The following is a 23,959-nucleotide window of genomic DNA, read 5'->3' on the forward strand; positions in this document are numbered from 1 at the left end:
CCAATGAAGCATTAATTCCTACTTCTCCTTCTACAGCTCCTACTGACCACCATTCTACTTTCTGTCTCTATGAAATTGAAAACCCTCGGTACCTCATCTGTGTTGAAGACTGTGAACTCATACAGTATGTGTCCCACTGTGTCTGGGTCATTTCACTTTGTGTACTGTCCTCAAGATCCTACATTGCTGGAGAAGGGGTCAGAATTTCCCTCTTTCTTAAGGCTGAATAGCAGAAGAGAAGATAACATCTTTTGTCCATCTGTTTATCCCTCAGTGGGCATTGGGTTGATTCCATATTTAAGCTGCAAGACTTTCTTTTGCCACTGTTGGACCTTATCAACAAGATCATGTTTGTTATTCATGCTGTGCTTGAAGTTTTATTTTGCATTTTAATGTCTTACATGATTCTGATGACCCCATTCCAAGCAGGAGTAAATGCAGGTTGATTTGTGTTGTCAGCTGAGAGTGAGTGTCCACCTAGTTTTGCAGCCCTGGATGTTCAGAGTTGAATGAGCACCCAGCAGCCTTCCAAGTGACCATGAGTTCCTTGGCAGCTCTCTCTCAGGTCCTGGCTGTCAGGAAGCAGGTCATGTTGCTGTGGAAAACCAATTGCATAGATGCTCCGCTTATTCGATTTCCCCATGATGTCTTTAAGCATCAGAGCTGCTTGGGTTCTCTCATAGCAAATCAGAAGTTCACACTCTCCCTTGTAGTGGACAGCCTTCAAGTACACCCACATGCCACATGATAATGTTTTGGTCAGTGATGGTCCACCTATATGATATTGATCTCACACGATAGTATCGCCTGTTGATATAGGAGCCAACTTAGCCTCTGTAAGTATACTCTGTGACGCCCCCCAAAGTCAGATTTCCTATGGGCACATTTTTCAGTCCTTATCCTGAGCGTTAAATGATGCATGACTGTGTGAGAAGATTCTGTTCAAATTAAAAGTCCCCATAATTTTGGCCCAAATTCAACTCATAATTTGCATTTCCTATCTCTGCTGGCCACCTGGTCTAGACATGCTGCATGCAGTTAGGCAGATTTCATCCTCTTTTTTTTTTTTTTACATTTTTTATACTAATTAGTTACACGTGATAGTAGAATACATTTTACATAAATGGAGTATAAGTTCTCTTTCTTCTGGTTGTACATGAGGTAGAGTTACACTGGTCATATAATCATATCTGCATATAGGGTAATAATGTCCCATTCATTCTACTGTCAATCCTACCCTCATGACCCTTCCCCTTCCTTCACTCCTCTCTGTCTAGTCCAAAATACCTCTATTCTCCACACACCCCCTTATTGGGAATTAGCATCTGCATATCAGAGAAAATATTTGACCTTTGGTTCTTTGGGATTGGCTTATTTCACTTAGCATAATATTCTTCAGCTCCATCCATTTACCAGCAAATGCCATAATTTCATTCTTTTTAAGGCTGAGTGATATTCCATGTATATATACCGTGGTTTCTTTATCCATTCATCTGTTGAAGAGCAACTATGTTGGTTCCATAGTTTAGCTATTGTGAGTTGAGCTGCTATAAACATTAATGTGTCTGCGTCACTGTAGTATGCTGATTTTCCTTTGGCTATAAACCTAGGAGTGGGATGACTGGGTCAAATGGTGGTTCCATTCCAAGTTTTCCGAGGTATCTCCTGACTGCTTTCTAGAGTGGTTCCACCAATTTTCAGTCCCACCAGCAATGTATGAGTTTCCCCATATCCTTGCCAACCTTTATTGTTGCTTGTGTTCTTTGATAGCAGGCACAGTCCATATTAATATATGTGATTACCTTGTTTTAAAATGGAGTAATACGTGCAGATTTTGTTTGAAATGTACCTTCACCTCTACAACTTTTTTCCTTCTATGGATATAGTCTGATGCAACAATAATGATAGTTATACTGGGGAGATAACAGAGTGAATCATTGTGCTTTGCAAATACCACTTTTAGCATAAGGTGACATGTAGGATCACTACAGTACAGTTTGTTGGGCAGTCCTCACAGATTCTAATTAAATGGGTGTCGTATTTCTCAGTACTGAAACACTCAGGGTCACTCCTGAGTTTACTGGGCTGCAGGAAATAACCACACAAGCGACAGAGATACCGGGCATTGAGTCTAGCTTGTGGTGTCTGCTGTCAGCAGATTGACTGATATCTACGAAGGCCACACCCAGAGGCAGAGCAAGAGAAGGGGACACACAGAGGGCATTTTCGTTGACCATTCTATTCCAAACAGGGCAAAGGTGTAGTATAACAAAGGAATAGCTGAGTATAGCTCCTGAAGACATTCCTTCTACTTCTTGGGCTGGGGCAATGCCCAAGTCACCAAGTGATTGTTCAGAGCCTCTTGGTTCAGGATGGAAGGCATGGGTCATTCAGAGTAGCTCCCCACAAATTGGAATGACAGTGTTTTCACTAGAGTCTTTAAAATTTCAAAATATCTGTTTGGAGAAAGTAGCAAGGATCCTAAAGAATTAGAAATCGGGCAGTGGAAAACAATGCCCTTCTGGACATTCTTGAGCCAGAGGTGGCAAATTTCTCAAGAAGTGGAAAGGCTCCACATTTATGTGTTGTTCCAGAGGGTGGAACCAGTGGGGAGCAGCATTGGTGCATGAAGTCCACTCACAAAGGGTGTGGGCAAGGAATGGTTCTGAAAAAGTAGATTCTGAAGGGGAAAGAAATTTGAAAACAAGGACTTTCATGAGCTGCCTTCCAAGCACTTCCTAGTGTTCAGAGTCAGGTTTTTCAGAGATTGGTTCCCAGGGTTGTTTTTTTTTTTTTTTTTTTGCAGACTTGATACCACAAAACTGATGAAAATTACACTAGTACTCTGCCACTGAGCTAAATTCCCCTTCCCCTAGTTCCACTTCTTTTTTAAAATATTTATTTATTTATTTATTTAATTTTATTTTTTTATGTGGTGCTGAGGATCGAACCCAGGGCCTTGCACATGCTAGGCGAGCGCTCTACCACTGAGCCACAACCCACGCCCTAGTTTTACTTCTTAAAGGTTCTGGACCTGACTCTCTTATTTATTTATTTATTTAAGTTGTTGATAGACCTTTATTTTATTTATTTATGTGGAGTGCTGAGAATCGAACCCAGTGCCTCACACATGCCAGACAAGTGCGCTACTGCTGAGCCCCAGCCCCAGCCCCCTGGACCTGAATCTTTAATAGGACAGTCTTGCCAAGTGATGTGCTATGTTTTGCTAAAATAGGGATGTAGGGATGGACCAGAGTCATTATTGTCAGGTTGGTGGCAGTGAAGCAGCCTGCCCTTGGGAAAAAAACATCAATCAGGTGCCGACAGAATCGCCTGTCAGTCAGCAGAATCCCCTGGCCAATCCTGGGGTTCAACCAGCTTCCTGCAACCAACTCCAGAGGGACAAGGGACTCTAAAAACACCTTTTCCTGTCCCAAGCCCTTCCCTTCCTGCCTAAGCCCCATAAAATCCCAGTCCGGTGGAGCTCCCATGCGGTTTCTCCTCACACCCTTCTTCTGTCCACTCTGTGGGTCTGATGAATTGCCGCCCAGGAGTGAATCTCAAATAAAGCCTTGTTCAGCAGCCTTTTTAAATCTGCCTCCTTTGGTCGCTGCCCACCTTGTCTTATTCTTACAATTATGACTTTGTGTTTTTTGTTGCTGACTTTCATTGTTCTGCAGTGAGTTACAAAGTCATAGTTATAGGCCACAGGACTTCTCCTTTTGAGTTTTATCAGTGCTCACCATGAGCATGTTTGCATCTCTGTTCAAGTGCCTTCCCTCTTTGTTCAGATTTAATGTGTATTATCTTGTTAATCCACAGATGTACAAATTCTCTTGTTAGTAATTTAGCAAACATGTAGTTGTTGGTTTACTGGTTGCATATTTCTGAGTCATAGTGGTTTGCATTATACTTGCTTGTTTATGGTTTTAAACGCATTTAAATGGAATATAGCAAGCGTAGACTAAGAACAATGATATAAATATAGCAAGTGAAAAAAAAAGAAAGCCATAATATTTAGTTGACATAGTAGATATTTTATTGATGAAAATTATATTCCACTGTCAGCCTTACTTGTTTTGGAAAATATTGCCTCCCTTTATTTCTTTGAATCATGTTTAACAAAGCCATGCCTTGGATTCTGTTTCTGACCCTCCCTGTTTCTGGACAGGTGAATTGGCATTCTGACTTCATATGTCATGCTGCAAGGGAGATTTGATGTACCTTTTGAATTCTGCTCAGCAGTTATTTGATCTTCCTCAGGGTCCTCCTGGCAGTTGTTATAAGTGCTATCTGGGCCATTGTGTGTGTCAGTGTGAAAGGTTAAAGAGTAGCTTTTTCTATTGGACACCTATTCCTTTTTATTTAATAGCTTATTGAGATGTAATTTGCATACGCTGTGATGCACCTATTTAAAGTGTACAACTCAGGGGTTTATAGTACACATCAGAGTTGGGCAACTATCACCACAATCAACTTCAGAATATTTCATCACCTCCAAAAGAAATCCTGTCAGTACCCATTAGCTGTCATTCACCATTTCCCCCCGGTTCACCCAGCCCTAGGCGTCCTCTCATCTCCATTCTGTCTCCATAGATTTGCCTATTCTGGACATAACAGAAGTGGAATTATCCACTATGTGACCTTTTGACTGGCTTCTTAGTGTAAAATCTTCAGGGTTCATCCATGTTATTTTACATGCTCAGACCTTCATTCTTTCTTATGGCTGAATAAGGTTATATTGAAGGAATTGACTCATTTTACTCATCAGTTGGTGAATATTTGACTATTTCCCTTTTTGAACTATTACTAATAATGCTGCTATGAATATTTGCACACAAGTTTTTGTACAGACATGTGTTTTCATTTCTCCCAGGTATGTACCTGGGTCTGCCACACGACCAGCACTGGCTTCATTAAAGAAGGTTCGATTCATGAGTAAAAGCTAGGGAGTTTTAAATTAAAGAGATAAGATTCTAATTACCTTTAAAACCAGCTCCAGGACGGCTTCTCCTAGCTCCCGCCTCCAGCCACCTAATGAGGTAGCGAGGTTTATTAAAGAGGCTACCGAGAGAGAGAGAGAGAGAAAGAAAAAAAAATTGCAGGGAAAATCCCATCTAATGAAGTGTTAAGGGGGGCAGCATCCCAAGGTCAGGGGCCAGATACGCCTCTGCACGGACAAGCCCTCGGACCTGGAAAAGGGTGGGGAAAGCTCTGACACAGCTGTGTCTAAGCGCCTCTCACCCAGCCAGGGAGGTAACTCAAATCACGTGTGAGGATAGCTTCCCACACCTGGGAGTAGAGTTGCTGGGTCATTTGGTAACTCTACCTTTAACCTTTTAAGGAACTGCCAAACTTCTAAGGAACTGCACCTTTTACTTTCCCAAAAGATCATAAACATCAAACTAAAAATTTTCCCGACAGCAAAGGAAACAACCTAGAATCTGAAGAGAGAGCCTACAGAATTGGGAGAAAAGCTTTGCCACCTTCACCTCCAATACAGCATTAATCTTCCTATATATGAAGAACTGAAAAAACTGAACACCAATAAAATAACCCAATCAATAAATAGGCAGAGGATCTTCTGCGACCATAGAAGTGTCTATGGTCAGTCAACAGATGAAAAAAGTCAACATCTCTAGTAATTAGAGAAAAACAAATTAAATGGCAATTATTAAGAGTTCAAGTAACAATAAATGTTGGTGAGGATGTGGAGAAAAAGGTACACGCTTACGTTGTTGGTGGGACTGCAAATTGGTGCAACCACTCTGGAAAGCATAATGGAGATTCCTCAGAACACTTGGAATGGAACCACCATTTGATAACCACCAGTTATCCCATGTACCCGAAGTACTTAAAATAACATACTGTAGTGATGCAACCACACAGTGTTTATAGCAGCTCAATTGACAATAGCTAAGCTATGGAACCAATCTAGATGCCCACCAACAGATGAATGGAGAAAGAAAATGTGGTATACATACAAAATGAAATATTACTCAGCCTTAAAGAAGAATGAAATTATGTCATTTGCCAGTAAATGGATGAACTGGATACTATCATGCTAAGTGAAATAAGCCAATCCCAAAAAACCAAAGGCTGAATGTTCTCTCATATGTGGATGCTAACATATAAGGTGGTGGGGAGAGAAGTTCATTGGATTAGACAAAGGGGAATGAAAGGAAGGGAGGGAGTAGTGGGGGTGAGAGAATAGGGAAAACAGAATGTATCAAACATAACTTTACTGTGTTCATATAAGAATACATGATCACTTTAACTTCTCACCTTCTACACCACAAGAATGGGAAGTTAGAGTCCATGTATATATAATATGTCAAAATGCATTCTACTGTCATGTATATCTAAAACAAGAACAACAAATACTGTGGAAAAGGTAAGAAGCAAACAAAAAATCCAGGTAGGAAAAAGTATTTGTAACACTTTAAATAAGGAAGCAGTGTCCTTAGCATATAATGTCTTCTGCAGTGACTACGAAGAGAACCCACAGGCAGTAGAAAGACAGGCAGACAACACGAGCAGTAGAGAAAACAAATGACTTTCAAATGTATAAAATGTTTAGCTTCAATTACAAAATAAAATCTGTTAGTACATTGCTCTGGTGAGGCTGGGTAGAAATAGGCAGCTCTTTTTTTTTCCCCCCAATGCCAGGGGTGGAACCCGGGCAATTGCATGCCAGGCAAGTCCTCTGCCATGAGCTAGGTCCCTAGCCCTCAGGCAGCTCATTTTGTTGGTGAGAAAGTAAATTAATTGAATCCCTTGGGATTGTATACACCCATTTTTCCTATATATTTGACGTGTGCAAAGGAGCTCTTGTAGGGATCTTCATCATGGTGCTGTTCCTAGAAATAAAACATCAGAAAACACTATGTGTGTCCAAAGTTCATTGATTAGGTGAACCTACTTCATCCATTTCATGGTCTGCTGTGCACCTTTACGTGAGAAAGTGATTCCTGGATATGGATTTGTGGCAGGCCCCTCCCCTGTGCCTCTGATAGTGTCCAGCCGAGGGCCCACTAGCCCAGAAGCTCTGCCTGACCTCTGCCTTTAGGCTGCTGGCACTGAAACAGGTTGCACAGTGGTGGGGGGAAAAAGAAAGAGAAAATAAGTTGTGAACAGTAAAGGGTGATTTCGTGTGGGCTAAGGTACAAGACATCATATGTCATTTGCTGGTCTTCTAAACAGAATATAATATGTAATGTTATGTACTTTCCATGGAAGGAGACACAGCTACTTGTTATTTCTAGAAAAAGTAACTGAGGACTAGGGTTCAGGGAAAGGAGGAGGTTCTAAAACTTAATTTATTATTATCATTATCATCATCATTGTTGTGTGGTACTTTGGATGGAACCCAGACGTTTTGCGTGCTAGGCAAGTGTCCTACCACTCAGTCCTAAAATGGAGTTTTTATCAACTTGACCCATTTGCAGTTTTTAACTGTTACTTGTGTTACCTTCACTGAATCAGTGAGGTTTTTTTCCCTATAAATTTTACTTTCAAGTCTGCTCTTTTTTAAAATAATTAACACATTGGTAATTCTTGGTACGTGTATAATTTCCATTGTGCCTTTGTTTTATTAGTCACCTCTCAATAATTAATTCATCATTTGAGCATAAAGACAATGTATTTAGCTTTGGGTTGATATTTCTCTATAAAAGAAATATCACAAGTTGTAGAGGGAGCATTTGGAACAAATATAATTCTATTATCTGTGTTCAAAAGGTTGATCCTCTTTTTCTATAAATATATATGAGCAAGTATTTGATGGGAATACTCTTGATATTATCGTAGTCATTTCTTTTTCTATTATTTTGTGTGCTTCTGTGTGTGCATGTGTGCGTGGCTCTCAGGATTGAACCCAGAGATGCTCTACCACTGAGTCATATCCCCAAGCCTTTTTATTTTTATTTTGAGATAGGGTCTAAGATGCTGAGACTGACCTTGAACCTGGAATCCTCCTGCCTCAGCCTCACAAGTCGCTGGGTTTATAGGCATGTGCCACTCTGCCTGGCTCTTTTTTGATTTGAGATGAGGTGCTGTAGTTGGCCCTGTGTGAGAGGTTTAACTAGAAACAGTTCATTCTCGTTGCTATCATGTGCTCATAGAGAAGGCCCTTGACAGATGAGGGCTGCTATTTACCATGTTTGGCTTAATGAAGAGACGTCTCTTTCTTCTCCTCTGCCTTTGAGCCTCAGGAGCTCTTGCTCATTTCTAGCCATAGAAAATGGCGGCAGGAACCAGAAACATCCACAATTTTGTGATCTTTGTTGCTCTGCTGTCAGTGGCTGTACCTGATGTAGGACTATGGGTCACTTGAGGAAGACTGGTGAGGACATTGCAACACAGCTGTGCTCCTTGGTAGGGGGTCATCACCTGGCACCTACTACAGGCCCCAGGTCCACTTCTGCTTCTTTATCTCAAGTGGAAAGTGAATGTGCAAATGCAGATGCCTTCCAAGGCTTGCATAGCTTTGTGTCTTCTTCAGTGCCTCATGTCTTCCTGGAACCTTGATCTGAAGCACTCCACTTTTACTTTTTGTCTGTGTGCGTTCTGCATTAATGCAGCATTTGTAGGCATTGTCACTAGGTGTTTCAAGCCCAGGGACTTTGGATAGTGTTAGGATGGACAGTGTTAGGACATATTCTTATTGAGGGTCCCAGCTCTCCAGGAGGCAGTGTGGGGGTATTGTTTTCTGTTTTGCTTGGAGGGCCAGCTATGTGGGACTGTTTTTACAGATCTGCGCCATTTATCTCCAAAAGAGAACTATTACAATTAATTACTTTATAAAACCTGCCTTTGAGCCAAAAATGAGGACATAGATTGCCTACTATTTTAAAATGAGACTCTTAACAGGATAATTCTTGGAATTTAAAGGCTATTTTTTTACTATCTCATTCTTTAGATCTTAGATATTTTTCTCTGTTTTTTTAAATTTTGTATTAATTGTATGGCATTTTATTTTACTTACAATAGTTAAGTAAAAAAAAAAAAAAAAAAAGTTTTCCAAAAGGAGAGAGTTGATATTATCCATCATATATAAGTACCCAGTCTTCTACTGTCTCACTTGCCCTGGGAAGAACCTGGGAAGGTCAATCTGCAGGTCTCATGGGGGTACAGGTAGGACAGCATGAGACCCACACATACAGTGTGCCACCCAGCTTTTTCTTCAAGAAGTAAAGGATGCCATCGGGGGAGATAGGGCTGCAAGTCAGGAGGTAGCTGGGACCTATCCCCTGCCCCAGCTCAGGGCAGGCAAGCCCTGTCCTCTCCTGTCTGTGACCAGCCCTTCCCAAGCCATATGTGAGCTAGCAACATCTGCTGTGAAGATGAAAGCTCAAAGCAGCCACATGCTATGGTCTGAGGGCTGTGGCTGAGCCTGTGAGTCAGGTAGTATGCACCTCTGGGCCAGTAACTTCTCAGGTTGCTGTTTCTTCCAGGGTCATGGGAGCTGATCTGATTGGCAGAACTGAGATCTGTCAGTAGCCAAGCAGGGACACTGACAAGGCTGTTGGGCTAATAAAATGGGTTTCAGGATGTGCCACAATAGCCTCAGGAAGGGATAGGCAGCTGAAAGCCTGCAATGTTCCAGGGTCCTGTGAACATAGCACCTCATATGGCAAAAGAGATTCTGCATGTGCAGTTGCAGATGTTGAGATGGGGAGATTATTCTGCATTATCCAGAGGTCAGAGTGAAAGACATGAGCTGATTGCTGTCTTGGAGAATAGAGGAAGGGTCCACAAGCCAATGAATGCAGTTTCCCCCAGAAGCTTTAGATGGCAGGAGGGAAATTCTTCACAGAGCCTGTAGAAGGAATGCAGCCTACCCACACCTCAACCTCAGCCCAGGGAGAATCCTGACCTGTAGGACCAGGTGTATGTTCAGCCATTACAGCCACGATAAAGACTCACTTCCCAGGAGTGTGGGCATGGACAGAACTGAGGAAGTCAGGACACCACCAATGCAGAGCCCAAGGGAGGGAGAGTGGCCAGGAAAGCCCGGAGGGGTCTCACTGTGACTGATGAATGGGATGGTGCTCAGAGTGACCAAATAGGAAGGAGCATACCACCAGGGGATTGGACCCTGCTCCCTGACCTAGGGAGGTAAGCCACCTTCCCTATGCCGTGCTGCTGCTCCTGTCCCAGGCACCACCGAGCAGGGAGACCAAGGAGATGGTGTCCTCCAGAGATGCATGTCCCTGCCACCTCCCTGGGGCTGAGGGCCTCTGACAGCTTGTTCCAGCCTGAGCCGACAGCAGACAGGAGCAGCTTCTGTCAGCCCTGGGAGAGCGGATGTCACCTGTGATTAATCCTGAAAGCCCAAAACCAAGCAAGTTCCTGATTAAACAGAAGCACCCCAGGGTCCCAAGTAGAGAGCCCTGGGAGCAGCTGCCAGGTCAGGTGCAGGACTCTCATCCCCTTCCCAGGGTTGAACGCCACCTTCCCTCTCCCAGGCCCGGGAGGAGAATTGTTCCTTCCCCCAAAAGCTCACAACCACAGCTGGGCTCCTGGAGCCGTGTGGCTGGGTGTTAGGAATGGCCTTGTCAGGGTCCATGAGGAATGCCACCTTTGGGAAATTACCGAGTGTATGCAGTCATGGCGTGTTTCTGCCCAGACCCATGGCAAGATAGAGGCAGAGGATGTGATTCACAGTGAAGGGAACTCTTTTGGGTCAGGACGTGGTTTGCTGCCTTAGAATTCATAACTGACTTAGAACATCTCCATCCTGAAGAGGTTCTGGTCAGAGCACTGTGAGGACACCCCCCCACACACACTGCCCTGAGTTACCCAGGGCTACCACCTGCCCTTGTGCTCCATCCTGGAGGTCTTGGAAACTGTGGTCAGTGGCCTCTCCACTGAACAGAACAGAAGCCCTTCTGCCCCACTGATGGGCCACTGGTCACTGTCACCTGGAGAGACATGCACCTCAAGATTCACATCCTTGGCTTTTTGTGCAGAACATATCTTCAGCCTTTAGATGCTTTCCTTCCTCTCTACCTCCGCTTCCTGCTCCAAGTACGGTTATCGTTCCCTTTTCAGATCCCAGCTATCTCAACTCCAGATCCATCGAGAGACTGGCTTGAGGGAAGACAAGATCCAGCCAGAAAGTATAAACAGCAGACTTTAATAGTAGCTTAGCAGCTCCTGTTTATTGAACACCTACTGCATGCCAGGTATTCAATGTATATTATCTCTTTTATATTGAAAAAACAGAAAGTGGGGAGGGGTACCTGGGACTTGGTGAGGGTTGGGAAGGAAGGGAGCAGGTTCTGACATAAGCCCATTTGATGGACAATCAGACAAAAGCCCACTCAGCCTGGGATACAGCTGCGGTAAGACTGTGGCAGCCAGCAAAACGTAAATCATGCAGGGCCTTGGAGGTCAAGATCAAGATTTTGAAATTTATTGTAACAGCAAGAGAAAGCCACGTGATAAATGTCCTGGATGAACAAAGGGCTCTCACAGGAGTTTGGGCACAGGTAATGCATCCACCTGGTCGTGACTTCCCAGGGACAGGTGAGCTGAGTGGCCCTTCCCGTGGAGACTTGCTCAGGTCCCTTGGGTTTGTTTTTCGGTTGTTTGTAGAGAAACCAGTGTGATCTGACTCAGCCTGGAAGCCAGGCCCTGCTGAGTGCTGGGTCAAGGCTGTCAGAAGCCCTGGCTGAGACTGAGGTCAGAGATGGACCGTCCGCCCGGCAGGCAGTTCAGATTCAGAGCCTCCATATCTACGTGTGCATTTCTGGGCAAATGATTTTCAAAGACATTGCCCAGAGCTTGACCCTCACCACTGAGCTGGTCCCAGTGACAAGTCTGAGTCAGGCCGAGTTGCAATGCTGTGTGTGGAAGAGAAAACACGTTTGAAACCCAGAGATGTTTTGTTCTATTTTGAGCTTCACTACACTACCCGTCGTCTTTGTCCATGAAATATTTCACACACTTAAAAATACGTGTGTAATGTGAATCCATGAGACAAAGAACAATACCACACTCATGTCCCCAGCCAGAGCAGTATTATTACGTCCCTTGGGTGCCTTTCCAGGTCACAGCCAGCCATCTGACTGTCCTCTTCAGGGGGCCATTCTGACTTTTACCAGTCCCTTGCTTCTCAGTGAAGAGTCCCCATATATCCTTAGCTGTAATGTTTCATTACCTATGTTTTTTTTTGGGGGGGGGGGAGGGGTGTGTTGGTCCTGGGGATTGAACCCAGGGATGCATAACCACTGAACCACATCCCCAGCCCTTTTGATTTTTTTTTTAATCTTGAGACAGGGCCTCACTAAGTTGCTTAAGGACTTGCTAAGTTGCTGGGGCTGGCCTCCAAGTTGCGATCCTCCTGCCCCAGCCTCCCCACCATGCCCATGCCCTGTTTATTGCCTTTGCTTCGATGCCTCCTGTCCTGCCCTTCTGAGACTGTCATGTGGCTCAGCATTATGTTCCTGAGGTTCATCTGTGATGATGCATACAGCTGTAGCTTTTTAAATTGTCACTGCTGTAGAGTAGGCCACTGTGGAACATACGGGTTATTTATCCCACCACTGTGTTAGGGTGTTGGTTTCTGGAGTGTGTGAGGCTGCAGTCAAGAGGCGTGCCCGGGCCTCCTGAAGCACGTGGGGCTGGTCCCTCGGAAGGAAACCTGGGTTGTGTGGTGTGTGTGTTCTACCCTCCAAGGCACAGCGGACTCGTTTTTTCAATCCTCAAGCTTTGTCCAACCAGTAGCAAAGGTCTGTGGGCGAGCCCCGCAGGACAAAGAGGCGCTGTGCCTGCAGGTGGGAGCAGATGGGTCCACTCACCCTTCCTCTCTGCTCCGAGGCTCAGCTGCATTCTTTTCCCTCTTCCTCTGCCCAGCACACTGGCTCAAAATGCTTCCTGCTTTCCAAGGAGAGAGGAACCTTGGAGCACCATAGGGAGGGGAGGCCTGGACTGGAATCCCAGGTCACACTTGCTCTGTGGCCTTGAGTATGACCTTGACTTGGCTCACTGTCTGGGTTTCCCTGTCTACAAAACAGGGTTGATCACATCCTCCTCTCAGAGCCACTGTGATAATTAAGTGAAATGATTTTGGGGCTGTGGGGAGGGGCAGGGTAGCAGGGATTGAACTCAGGGGCCCTTGACCACTGAGCCACATCCCCAGCCCTATTTTGTATTTTATTTAGAGCCAGGGTCTCACAGAGTTGCTTAGGGCCTTGCTGTTGCTGAGGCTGGCTTTAAACTCAGGATCCTCCTACTCAGCCTCTGGGAGCCGCTGGGATTACAAGTGTGCACCCGGCAAATAAAGGGTCGAGGGTTGGACGCAGTGCCTGGCACACAGTGGCACCCAAGGCAGGCACATCCAGTTCCGCCAGCGGGTTTGTTGCATGTCTCTCTTGGCCACGGGTGCCACTCTCACTCTGCACACTAACAGTTTGTGTAGGTGGCTGACCCTTGCAGCTGAACTCTGAGCATCTCAGGCAGCAGGGACCATGTGGGTCCCATCTCTGCACCCTCTGTGCCCTGCATGGTGCTTGCGATGCTCCTGAGTGGTCCACTTTCCCCTCTGTGGCTGTGCAGCTCTGCACACAGGGTGCTCTCAATGCAAGTTTCACCCCCATCATCTGCTGTCTTGCTGATGGCTGCCTGGGTGGCCTCACTGCCACCCCGAGACTGCAGGAGCATCTCTGTGGCACCAAGCGCTCCTGCACTCATGGCTGGGAAGCAGTGCTTCCTAGGCTTGTGCTTTCTGAGCCCCCACGAGGCGTAGCTTTCAGCACCATTCAGTTCTCTGCAGCGAGCACAGCGCCCAGCAAGTCTTTGCACAAAGTAGATGCATCTACCACAGGAGGCTTTGGGCTGCCGACGGGGGTAGGCCCAGCTCCACCTGGCTGCAGGCAAGTCCCACCATATGCATGACAGAGCTTGGGGGCGCTGGAGGTCCTGGGTTGATGAGGTCAGTAGCTTGGGGAGAAGGACATCCATCTCTCCTCTCAACTCCGTGCTCCTGAGGGTATTCGCCGTGCCCTCTGGTGAGTCCTCATGTCACAGCAGCAACACTGAGCATCATACTGACATCTGCAAGCTCAGTGACAGGGTGCCTTTTCCTTGTGTCAAAGATCAAGGAAAACTACCCCAATTGCCCCGAGCAGACTTTCATACAGGCTGCACGGGCCATGACATGCTTCCCGTGCTGATTCCCAAAACACTGGTAGAGATCAAACAAGATCCACTCTTTCAGCTCAGAAGATGCCCGGCCTCCCTGAAGCATGAGGTGCCCGATTCCTGGAAAAAAAACTGGGATTCTGTTAGCAGGAAGAGCAGGGGCATGGTGCCGATGAGTGACAGTGGTGTCTGCCACACGCTTGGGAAAGAACTGTTGAATCGCATTCATAGGATGTCAACTCTTTGAAGAGAATAAAGGTCAGTACGTTTTCCTCTGTGTCCTGATGCATTTTCAAAGTGAGCTGCTGCAGTGGGGAGTTATGGGAGACGGAGGCAGACTCTCAGGTGACCCAGGTGGTGCCAGGTGTTAACAAAAGGACTCATAAAGAATGGACGGTCATCACATTAAGGAAAATAAGCCAGGCACAGAAAGACAAGCCCACGTGGCCTCACTCATACGTGGAATCCAAAAACATTGATCTCATCTAGGTTGAGAGTAGACTGTGGTCACCAGAGGCTGGGCAGAGCACAGGGGAGGGAGGCTGAAGAAGGGCTGATCGACAGATACTAAGTTAGGGTTAGGTGGCAGCAGAAGGTTCTGGGTGACTCTAGATAATCATTATGGATGGCACATTTCAGAAAAGCTAGGAAAAAGGGATTTGGAATGTTTTCACCATAAAGGAATCTGTCAAAAATAAAAATAAAGCCAGGGGCCATTAGCACAAGCCTGTAATCCCAGGGGCTCTGGAGGCTGAGGCAGGAGGATTGCAAGTTCAAAGCCAGCCTCAGCAACTTAGCCAAGGCCCTCAGCAACTCTGAGAAACCCCATCTCTAAATAAAATACAAAAAAGAGCTGGGGATGTGGCTCTGTGGTTAAGTGCCCTTGACTTTAATTCCTGGTACAAAATTAAAAACCAAATAAAAATAAGAAAGGGCTCGTAGAGGTTAGGATTGAAGTCTATGGAGCAAAGTTGAATGGAGACAGAATCCTCGTTTCCATCACTGTCGATGTGGTTGTTGCTCATACAGCTCACAGGTATCCTGTGGTTCTCTGGTTGCATAGAACAAAGTCCCATAAAATAGCTCAATTAAAGGGAAGTTTATTAAGGCCTGGAACAAATACCAGATACCACAAGCCAGGAGCCAAGATCAAGGCTCATGGGGATGGGAACTGAGTTACACCCCTGGGATGGCAACTTCTGTCCCCACTTCATGGGACCACATGTCTCACTGCAGCCTCACTCAGTTGAACGGCTTCCTGTGCACACTCACCCCTTCTCTACCCCATAGCTTCAACCTCCCTACTTCCCCAGGACCCAGCTCAGCCTCCGTAGTACCCTCCCCCCGGCCACTGTGTCACCTCCCAGCCCAGTCCCCCATAGCACATGCACCCACCCCTCCAACTCTCTTTGGCCCCATATGACAGGCCTGGGTCTGGGTATCCAGCCTTTGCTTTCTCAGCCTGTGGATTGGTCCTCCTTGGTCCCAAGGGTGCCAGGGGATTTATTTGGCTCCAACAAGATATCAGGGCTGTGGCCTTTGGAGAGACAATTGTAGGAAGGCTAATACTGGACCCGGGCAGATCAGCTGCCCCAGACATGGCTTTTGCCCTTGATGACTTTTTTCCCCAACTACACTAAATACGTGCTCTTTTGTAAAACATTGGAGGAGTGTTGACCACTAACCTCTAAACTTATTCCTCTTCCCAGATCCTTTCAAATTTTCTCTCTCACTCTCTCTTCTCCTCTCACTTTCTTTTCTGTTTCCCCCCCCCCTCTTTTTTATACACAAACAACCACATAATTATAATTATAATCTTGCTTTGTTTGGGATTACGTAATTGATTTTATATTGTATATATTCTGAAATTTAATTATTTTTTTTTAACAACGTGCCTTGAGGGTGTCTTCGCATCACTACCTCCTTTTAAAAGGTGGTCTAGTACAGTATAAAAGGATCAGTAATGTCTCCTGCTGAATAATTAGGTTGTTTGCGATTTTTCCCATTTCAAATAGTGCTAAATGTTCAGGTGAAAAACTGGGGGAAATTAAATATCCAGCAATAGGGGAATGGATAAATAGTGTTTTCTTATAATGGAATAATGTATAACAATAAAAAAAAGAGAATGAACCAATCAAAAGTCAGAGATAGTCAAGTAGGATTTAAAAAGTCGTTTTTAAAAAGGTCATCTATATACTGTCTATAGTAGACACACTAGACTCAAAGATGTAAAAAGATTGAAAGTAAAAAGACAGAAAGATATATATCATTCTAGCAACAACCATAAGAACTAAAATGGCTCTACCAATATCAGACGAAATAGACTTTAAAACAAAAATATTACTAGAGATAGAGAAGAACATTTCATAATGATAAAATGGTCAATACACCAGGGAGATATAACAGTTATAAGCTTATATACGCTTAACAGTGCCCCAAACACATGAGACAAAGACTGAGAGAATTGGAGAGAGAAATACACAATTCAGCCATCATAGTTGGACAGTTTATTACCCTACTTTCAATAAAGGGTTGAATGACTAGGCAGGAAAAAAAAAAAAGAAACAGGAGAGTTGAATAACACTATAAACAAATTAGACCTAGTGGATATCTATAACACATTCCATCTAACAGCAGCAAAACAATTCATATTTTCAAGCACATACATAAAACACTCTCCAGGATATCTGCTGGGCCAAAAAAACAAGACACAGGCTATTTATGAAGTAAAGAGAGAGAAGTTTTGTTATGTCATGCAGTTCTTAAGGTTCAAGTCCAAGATTGGTGGCCCCATTGGTTTGGGCCTCCCATGAGGACAACACATCTTGTTGGAAGTGCATGTCCCAATGAGTAGCAATTTCTTGATTCAGGAAGCAGAGAGGGGAACAGAGGATGGACAGGCTCCCAAAATCTCTTTTGGGGACATGTCCCCAGTGACCTAAGAACCTCCTAAAGGCCCACAGCACCTTCCAGTAATGCTACCCAGGGGACCAAGCCTTTATATAAAGACTTTTGGGCAACACTCAACATCCAAACTATAGCACACACTGAAAACTATGAAACATTACTGAAAAAAAAAAATAAAGAAGATTTAAATGCATGGAAAGATATCCCATGTTCATGGACAGAAGACTTAATATTGTTAGATAGCAGTACACCCCAAACCAATCTACATACATATGCAGTGAATTCACTATCAAAATACCAGCTGCCTTGTCTTGCAGAAATTGACAGTCATCCTAAAACTTACATGGAACTGTAAAGGGGCACCTAATAGCTAAAACAATCTTGAAAAAGAAGAAGGTTGGTGCATGTGTATTTCCCAATTTCAAAACATACTACAAATCTGCAGTAATCAAGACAACATGTTACTAGCATATATATATATATAAATCATTAGAATAGAATTGAGAGTCCAGAAACAAACCTTTACATTTATGGTCCATTGACTTTTAAACATAGGTGCCAAGATCGTTAACTGGGGAAAGAATATCACTGGAATGACTCAGTGTCCACATGAACTTGGACCCCTATTTCACATACACACACACACACTAACTCAAAATGGATCATAGGTTTGACTATAAGAGCTCTATAAAACTCTAAGAAATAATAGGAGTACATCTTCATCACTTTTTCCCCACTGTGAGTCAGTCAGTGATTTTTTTTGATGCATGCCAAAAACAAATGCAAAAAGAAAAAAAATTGAACTACACAAAATTTCAAACTTCTGCATTACAAAAATTGTCTTCAAGAAAGTGAAGAGGCAAGTAACAAAAATGAGAAATATCTGCAAGTCCTATATCTGATATAGGACTTGCATTCAGAATATATAAAGAATTCCTACAACTCAAGAATGAAAACAGAAGTGAACAGTTTTGAAATGGGCCAAGGATTTGAATAGATATTTCCCTTTGCAAATGGCCAATATGCACATAAAAAGATGCATATCATAGGTCATTAGGAAATGCAAATCAAAACCACAGTGAGATACCACTTCACATCCAATAGGATGGTGACAATGGAAAAGACAGACCATAACCCGTGTTAACAAGAAGCAGGAGAAACTGGAACCCTCAGACATTACTGGTGTGCATGTAAAATGGTGCAGCTTTGGAAAGCAGTTTAACAGTTCCTCAGTGTAAACATAGAGTCACCAGATGGCTTAGGAATTGCACTCCTATCTGTCTATTCAGGGGTAATAAAAACATACCCACATGAAAACTTGGACATGAACATTCATAGCAGTTGTTTAGTCAACTTTTTCACTGCTGTGACTATAAGACCCGACCAGCACACCTGTCGAGGAGGAAAAATTTATTCGGGGGCTCATGGTTTCAAAGCTGTCAGTCCAAGGACAGCAGGCTCCATTCGTTGGGGCTCAAGGTGAGGCAGAACAGCATGGCAGCAGGGTATGGCAGAGGGAAGCAGCTCACATGAAGATCAGAAAGTAGGAGAGGGGTCTCCACTTGCCAGATACAAATATATATCCCTAAGTCACACCCAGGTCCCACCTCCTCCAGCCACACCCCACCACTTCAGTTACCACTCAGTTAATCAGGAGATTAATCACAGATTGGGTCCTCTGAACCTTCTTGAATTGTCTCACATATGAGCTTTGGGGGACACCTCACATCCAAACCATAACGGCAGTATTGTTCATAAGAGACAAAAAGAACCCAAATGGCCACCAACCAATGAAAGGATAAACAAAAATGTGTCATATTCACAGAAGGAAAAATCATTTGGCAATTTTTTTTAAAAAATGAAATACAGACTCACGCTACAAAATGAACCAACCTTGAGAACATTATGCAAAGTGAGAGAAGCCAGTCACACCAAAAAAAAAAAAGACAACTCTACTAATTGTGTGATTTCTTTGGTATGGAACATCAAGGAAAGACAAATCCATAGAGACAGAAATTGGATTAGTGGTTGCCGGGGACTAGGGTACTGGAGGGAAATGAAGAATGGCTGATAAAGTTATGAGGTTTCTCCTTGAAATGATGAAAATGTTTTTAAATTGCTTGTGGAGACATTCGCACAATTCTGTGAACCATTTAAAAGGTGAATTGTAAGCCATGTGAATTATGTCACAATGAAGCTGTTTTTTAAAAATGTGAAAGAAAGTGGATAAAACTTGAAAATATTATGCTAAAAGACACTGGTCACAAAGATCACATATTATATGAGTGTGTGTGTGTGTGTGTGTGTATATATATATGTATGTATGTGTATGTATATATATATAATGTCCAGAATAGGCAAATCCATAAAGAAAAAGTAAATTGATTAGTGGTTGCCAGTGAGAGAGAGGATGGGAAGAAATCAGAAGCCACTGCTAATAGATCTGTGGTTTCTTTTACAGAGGAAAAAAAATATGCTAAAATATTAGGCTGCGGTGATTACTGCACAACCCATGAGTGCATTAAAAAAATGTGTGCTTTAAATTGGCAATTGTGTATGGTATGTGAATTATATCTCATTAAAACTGTTTTTTTAAAGTGAATGGATTGGATCAGTATGTATCCACCTAGATAAATCTCAAGGCAACATGGGGTGGGGGCGGGGAGAAGGCAAGAGGAGAAAGAAAGCAAACACTATACCACTATCCTATCATTTATGTGAAATTTTAAAAAAATAAATAGTATTATGTCTTTTTGAGAAAAATATATTCTTAGTAAGATAAAAGCTTAGAAAAGGTGTAACTCCAGTGGCAGCATTTTCACTCTCCCTATAAACAACCTTTTAAAATTTTTATGGCTTATCCTTCCATTGTTTATGTTTAGTATATAAGGAATTAACATTAATATACTTAATTAATAATTAATATTATATTAATAATTTAATTAATATATTAATATTCATATCTGTTCTCAGATAAAAGGTAATATGCCATATATACTTGACTGGTTTTTTTTTTTAAACTTAATATATTCCAGAGACCACTGCAGAAGCACGTGGAGAGCGGTCCTGGGAGGCTCTTTGATTGACCTCGCTGGGGTTTATGTTGGCGAGGAGGCTGGCCGGGGATGGATGACGACATGGAGACCCTCAAGGACGAGGAGGACGCCCTGTGGGAGAACGTGGAGTGCAACCGGCACATGCTGAGTCGCTACATCAACCCGGCCAAGCTCACCCCCTACCTGCGCCAGTGCAAGGTCATCGATGAGCAAGACGAAGATGAAGTGCTTAACGCTCCCATGTTGCCGTCCAAGATCAACCGGGCCGGTAAGGCAGGAGGAGGCTGGTAGGGAGGAGGCCGGGCCATCCCGCCAGGCTGCCCCAGGACTTACCCTCCACTTAACTGGGCCAAAGTGGGGTTCGAAAATCCTGACATCCAGAGGCCGCTGCCCACTCCTGTCCCCTCCCGAACCTGTCTGTGTATAAAACTCCGAGGATCCATGAACTTGGGGAAGGGATGGAATTACATCTTGATTTTATAAACTTCAACTGAAATTTAGCCTTGCCTTCAATTACGAATGACAGCAGGTGACCGCAGCAGCCATAGGTAACCTCTGACTCTGTCAAGAGTAAAAATTACAGGTATCTCTATGTCACATTACAGCTTTGCAGATGTTTTAAAATACCATTTGCACTCCTCTCTTGTTGAAATTACAGTAGTTATGAGACCTGCCAAGAGATCTTGTTATTTAATGCATTAACAAAGAAATACATCTATTACTAAATCACACATGTGTTTAATATTTGATACCTGGATTTTATTACAATTGGTTTCCTTAATATTTGATACCTGGATTTTATTACAATTGGTTTCCTTTGTAACCCAAGGTATTTAATTTGCTTAAAACTATTATTCTGGAAAGGGATCCTCAGCCTTTTCTAAAGTGCCTGGCAGGGGGAAGGGGCACGGGACTTGACCATACTCGGTAAAGGTGGTGTGTTTCTGGAACTTGTTTTAGTTGTTTGTATGTACACATATGCTTCTGTACTCATCCTTGTGTGTGGGCCCTGCCAGGTCGTGGTGTAAAATGTATTTCTTTCTGTGGATCACAGTTGAAGAAGCTTGGAAATCCCTGTCCCACAGCATGGCTGATAAGTGGCTCATATGCTGTGACTCTCCTCTGCATTCACAGCAGACATCCTTAATTAATCACAGCGTGCTTTCCCACTGAGCTTGGATATAACTTTGGAATCCTTCTCAACACAGTGCTCCAGGCAGCTTCCTCAAACCATCAGGATTCACACAAGATGAAATGTATTTATCATATCTGTCCTAGGGAAAAGATGGAGTTTTAGGGCCTAAATGGAAGAAATATCTGAAAATAAAACATTTAAGGAAGGAACAGGAAGTATAAACAATAAGTGGAATGACTGCTGTCTTAAGCCTTTTTTTTTTCATCACTACAACAAAATAACTGACATAGGACAACTTTATAAAGAAAAGAGGTTTATTTAGCTTGCAGTTTTAGAAGTCTGAGGGCAGAGCACTAGCATCAACTCAGCTCTGGGGAGGACCCTCTTGGCTACATTCCATAACAGCAGGAGTAAATAAGGAAGAGATCACAATGCCCAGCAGGAAATCAGAGAAAGACTGAGATCTCACAATCCTTTCCAAGAGCACACCCCCAAATGACCTAAGGACTGACCTCTGGGCCCTATTTCTTAAAGGTCTCCACCACCTAGTATCTCCACACCAAGGACCAAGCTCTCAGCACATGACCCTTTAGGGACAAACAACATCCAAACCACAGAAATTAGATGGAAACTGGAAGTTGCTAGCAGATTCCATCTAGGATAAAGATGTTTCCAGACTGTGTGATAATCCCAAAGAAGAACAGGGAGCAGTGCCTCTTTCCTATGACTTCTCCAAAAGCTTCCCACCCACCAAGTTGTTTTCCTGCTCTGAATCCCAGAGAAGCCTGCATGATTCCCTATACTTCTACCCTCCTTCAACCAGAAAGGCTGGTACCCATATGGTTCATTTTAACGCTGGTCCATTGGGGAGTTCTGCGGGTTTCATGTGGCTGCAATTCCCTTCATCCCAGTTCTAGCAATTTTTAGAGAAAGGAAAGGGGGGCACTCACTCTATCCCTGCTGAGGGTCTGGCCCTTTATAGACATTATATGGATTCCATGATACAACCCAGGAGTGACCAAACCTGGTGAGCATCTTCTTAGAGCTTACTGAGGAACATAAGTCCAGGATAAGACTGGCCATGGAGACTTGTGTCCAGTCAGACATGTATTCTTCTTCTCATGGGATGATCTGGACTTTCCTCTAGGCCGACTGTTGGACATTCTACACACCAAAGGGCAAAGAGGCTATGTGGTCTTCTTGGAGAGCCTGGAGTTTTACTACCCAGAACTGTACAAGCTGGTGACGGGGAAGGAGCCCACCCGGAGGTTCTCCACCATTGTGGGTAAGCAACTTGGCCATCGAGGATACCTGGACTCTAAGAAAGGGTGTGTGTTTGTGTGTGTATGTGTGTGTCCCACAGCAGGACAGTTTTAAAGCTGCAAGTCTGTGATATATGGGATTTGGGGCTATCCATCACACAATCTGCCTGGGAATGAAAGGTAGATGACAGGGACAGACTGAAGCAGGGGCCAAGAGAAGTGAGCATTGGTGGAGCCTCCCCATGCATGGTATGGGAGCAGGTCAGAAGTCCACTCTGCCCTCGAGATCTTTTCCTTGTCTTCTCTGCTCCCTTTCCAATGTCCCAAGGTCCTTGGGCATCTCATCTTCTTCATCTTCCTTCCTAAGCATTTAAAAAAAATTTTTTTTTTTTAGTTGTAGTTGGACACAATACCTTTATTTTATTTTATTTTTGTATGTGGTGCTGAGGATCAAACCCAGTGCCTTGCACGTGCTAGGCTAGTGCTCTACCTCTGAGCCACAACCTCAGCCCCCCTGCCTAAACATTTTTTAAATCAGTCTTCTCCCTGTCTCAGACCCTCCAGCCCCATCAACCCCCTTCATCCATTCTCAGTCTGCTCCAATGTTCTCTCCAGTCTCATGCCACCCTCCCCTGCCTAAAATTCTCCAGTGGTTTTCCATTGTTTCTCTGTAAAGACTCAGGTCTTTAATGGGACCCACAAGGACCCTAACTAACACTCTAGCCCTGCTGAGACTCCCAGGCTCATTTTTCTGCCCCTCCCTCCCTCTCCTCTCTCCTTTCTTCTCTTTCCTCCTCTTCCTCTTCCTCCCCTCGCCTGCCCTCTTCTCCCCTCTCTTTGGGCTCTCCACTTTTTTTTATGGACTGGGGATTGAACTCAGAGTCACTCAACCACCAAGCCACATCCTCAGCCTTATTTTGTATTTTATTTAGAGACAGGGTCTCACTGAATGACTTAGTGCCTCACTTTTGCTGAGGCTGGCTTTGAACTCGAAATCCTCCTGCCTCAGCCTCCCCATCCGCTGGGGTTACAGGTGTGCGCCACCAAGCCCGGCTGGGCTCAGCCACTTTGGTCTTCCTTTAGCTCCTGAAACATGCCAAGACCTTCTCTCCTCCCCATGTGGCCTTGGCAATGTTGTTCCACCTTCCTAGAATACCTTTCCCTCCTGAATTGAACATTTCGGCTTGGCCAACAGGGACCTTCCACCCCCTCTAGCTTCCAGCCTGGATCTGGTCGGTCATTATAAATTCTCAGGGCTGCCTGTGTCTTGACTCTAGTGACACCTGTGTGTGATCATTCGACTGTTTTGCTCACCCTGAGTCCCCAGTGCCTAATGGGTAGTAAGAGCCAGCAAGATGTTGGTGAGTGAATGAGTGAGCGAATGTCACCTGCCCCGTCGGGAACCTCTTCCGTGCCCTGCCGGGTCCTCGGGCCTGACTGGGTGCCCCTCT

At 44.2% G+C, this 23,959-nt stretch overlaps 1 protein-coding gene across 5 annotated transcripts in view; it reads left to right on the forward strand.

Annotated features, from left to right (window-relative positions):
• LOC139702945 (caspase recruitment domain-containing protein 11-like) overlaps window positions 1-23,959 on the forward strand; it is a 76,136-nt gene that overhangs the window by 23,991 nt on the left and 28,186 nt on the right. For 4 of the 5 annotated variants that reach the window (XM_071605679.1, XM_071605675.1, XM_071605678.1 and 1 more), the window contains 4 exons: window positions 11,056-11,189; window positions 14,225-14,406; window positions 20,091-20,379; window positions 22,394-22,531. In XM_071605679.1, the coding sequence (XP_071461780.1) occupies window positions 20,181-20,379; window positions 22,394-22,531 (337 nt within the window). In that variant the 5' untranslated portion in view covers window positions 11,056-11,189; window positions 14,225-14,406; window positions 20,091-20,180. The remainder of the gene's footprint in view (window positions 1-11,055; window positions 11,190-14,224; window positions 14,407-20,090; window positions 20,380-22,393; window positions 22,532-23,959) is intronic. The other variant, XM_071605676.1, reaches the window with a different exon arrangement.

The sequence above is a fragment of the Marmota flaviventris genome, chromosome 19 (assembly GCF_047511675.1).
Source record: "Marmota flaviventris isolate mMarFla1 chromosome 19, mMarFla1.hap1, whole genome shotgun sequence".
Classification (NCBI taxonomy): domain Eukaryota; kingdom Metazoa; phylum Chordata; class Mammalia; order Rodentia; family Sciuridae; genus Marmota; species Marmota flaviventris.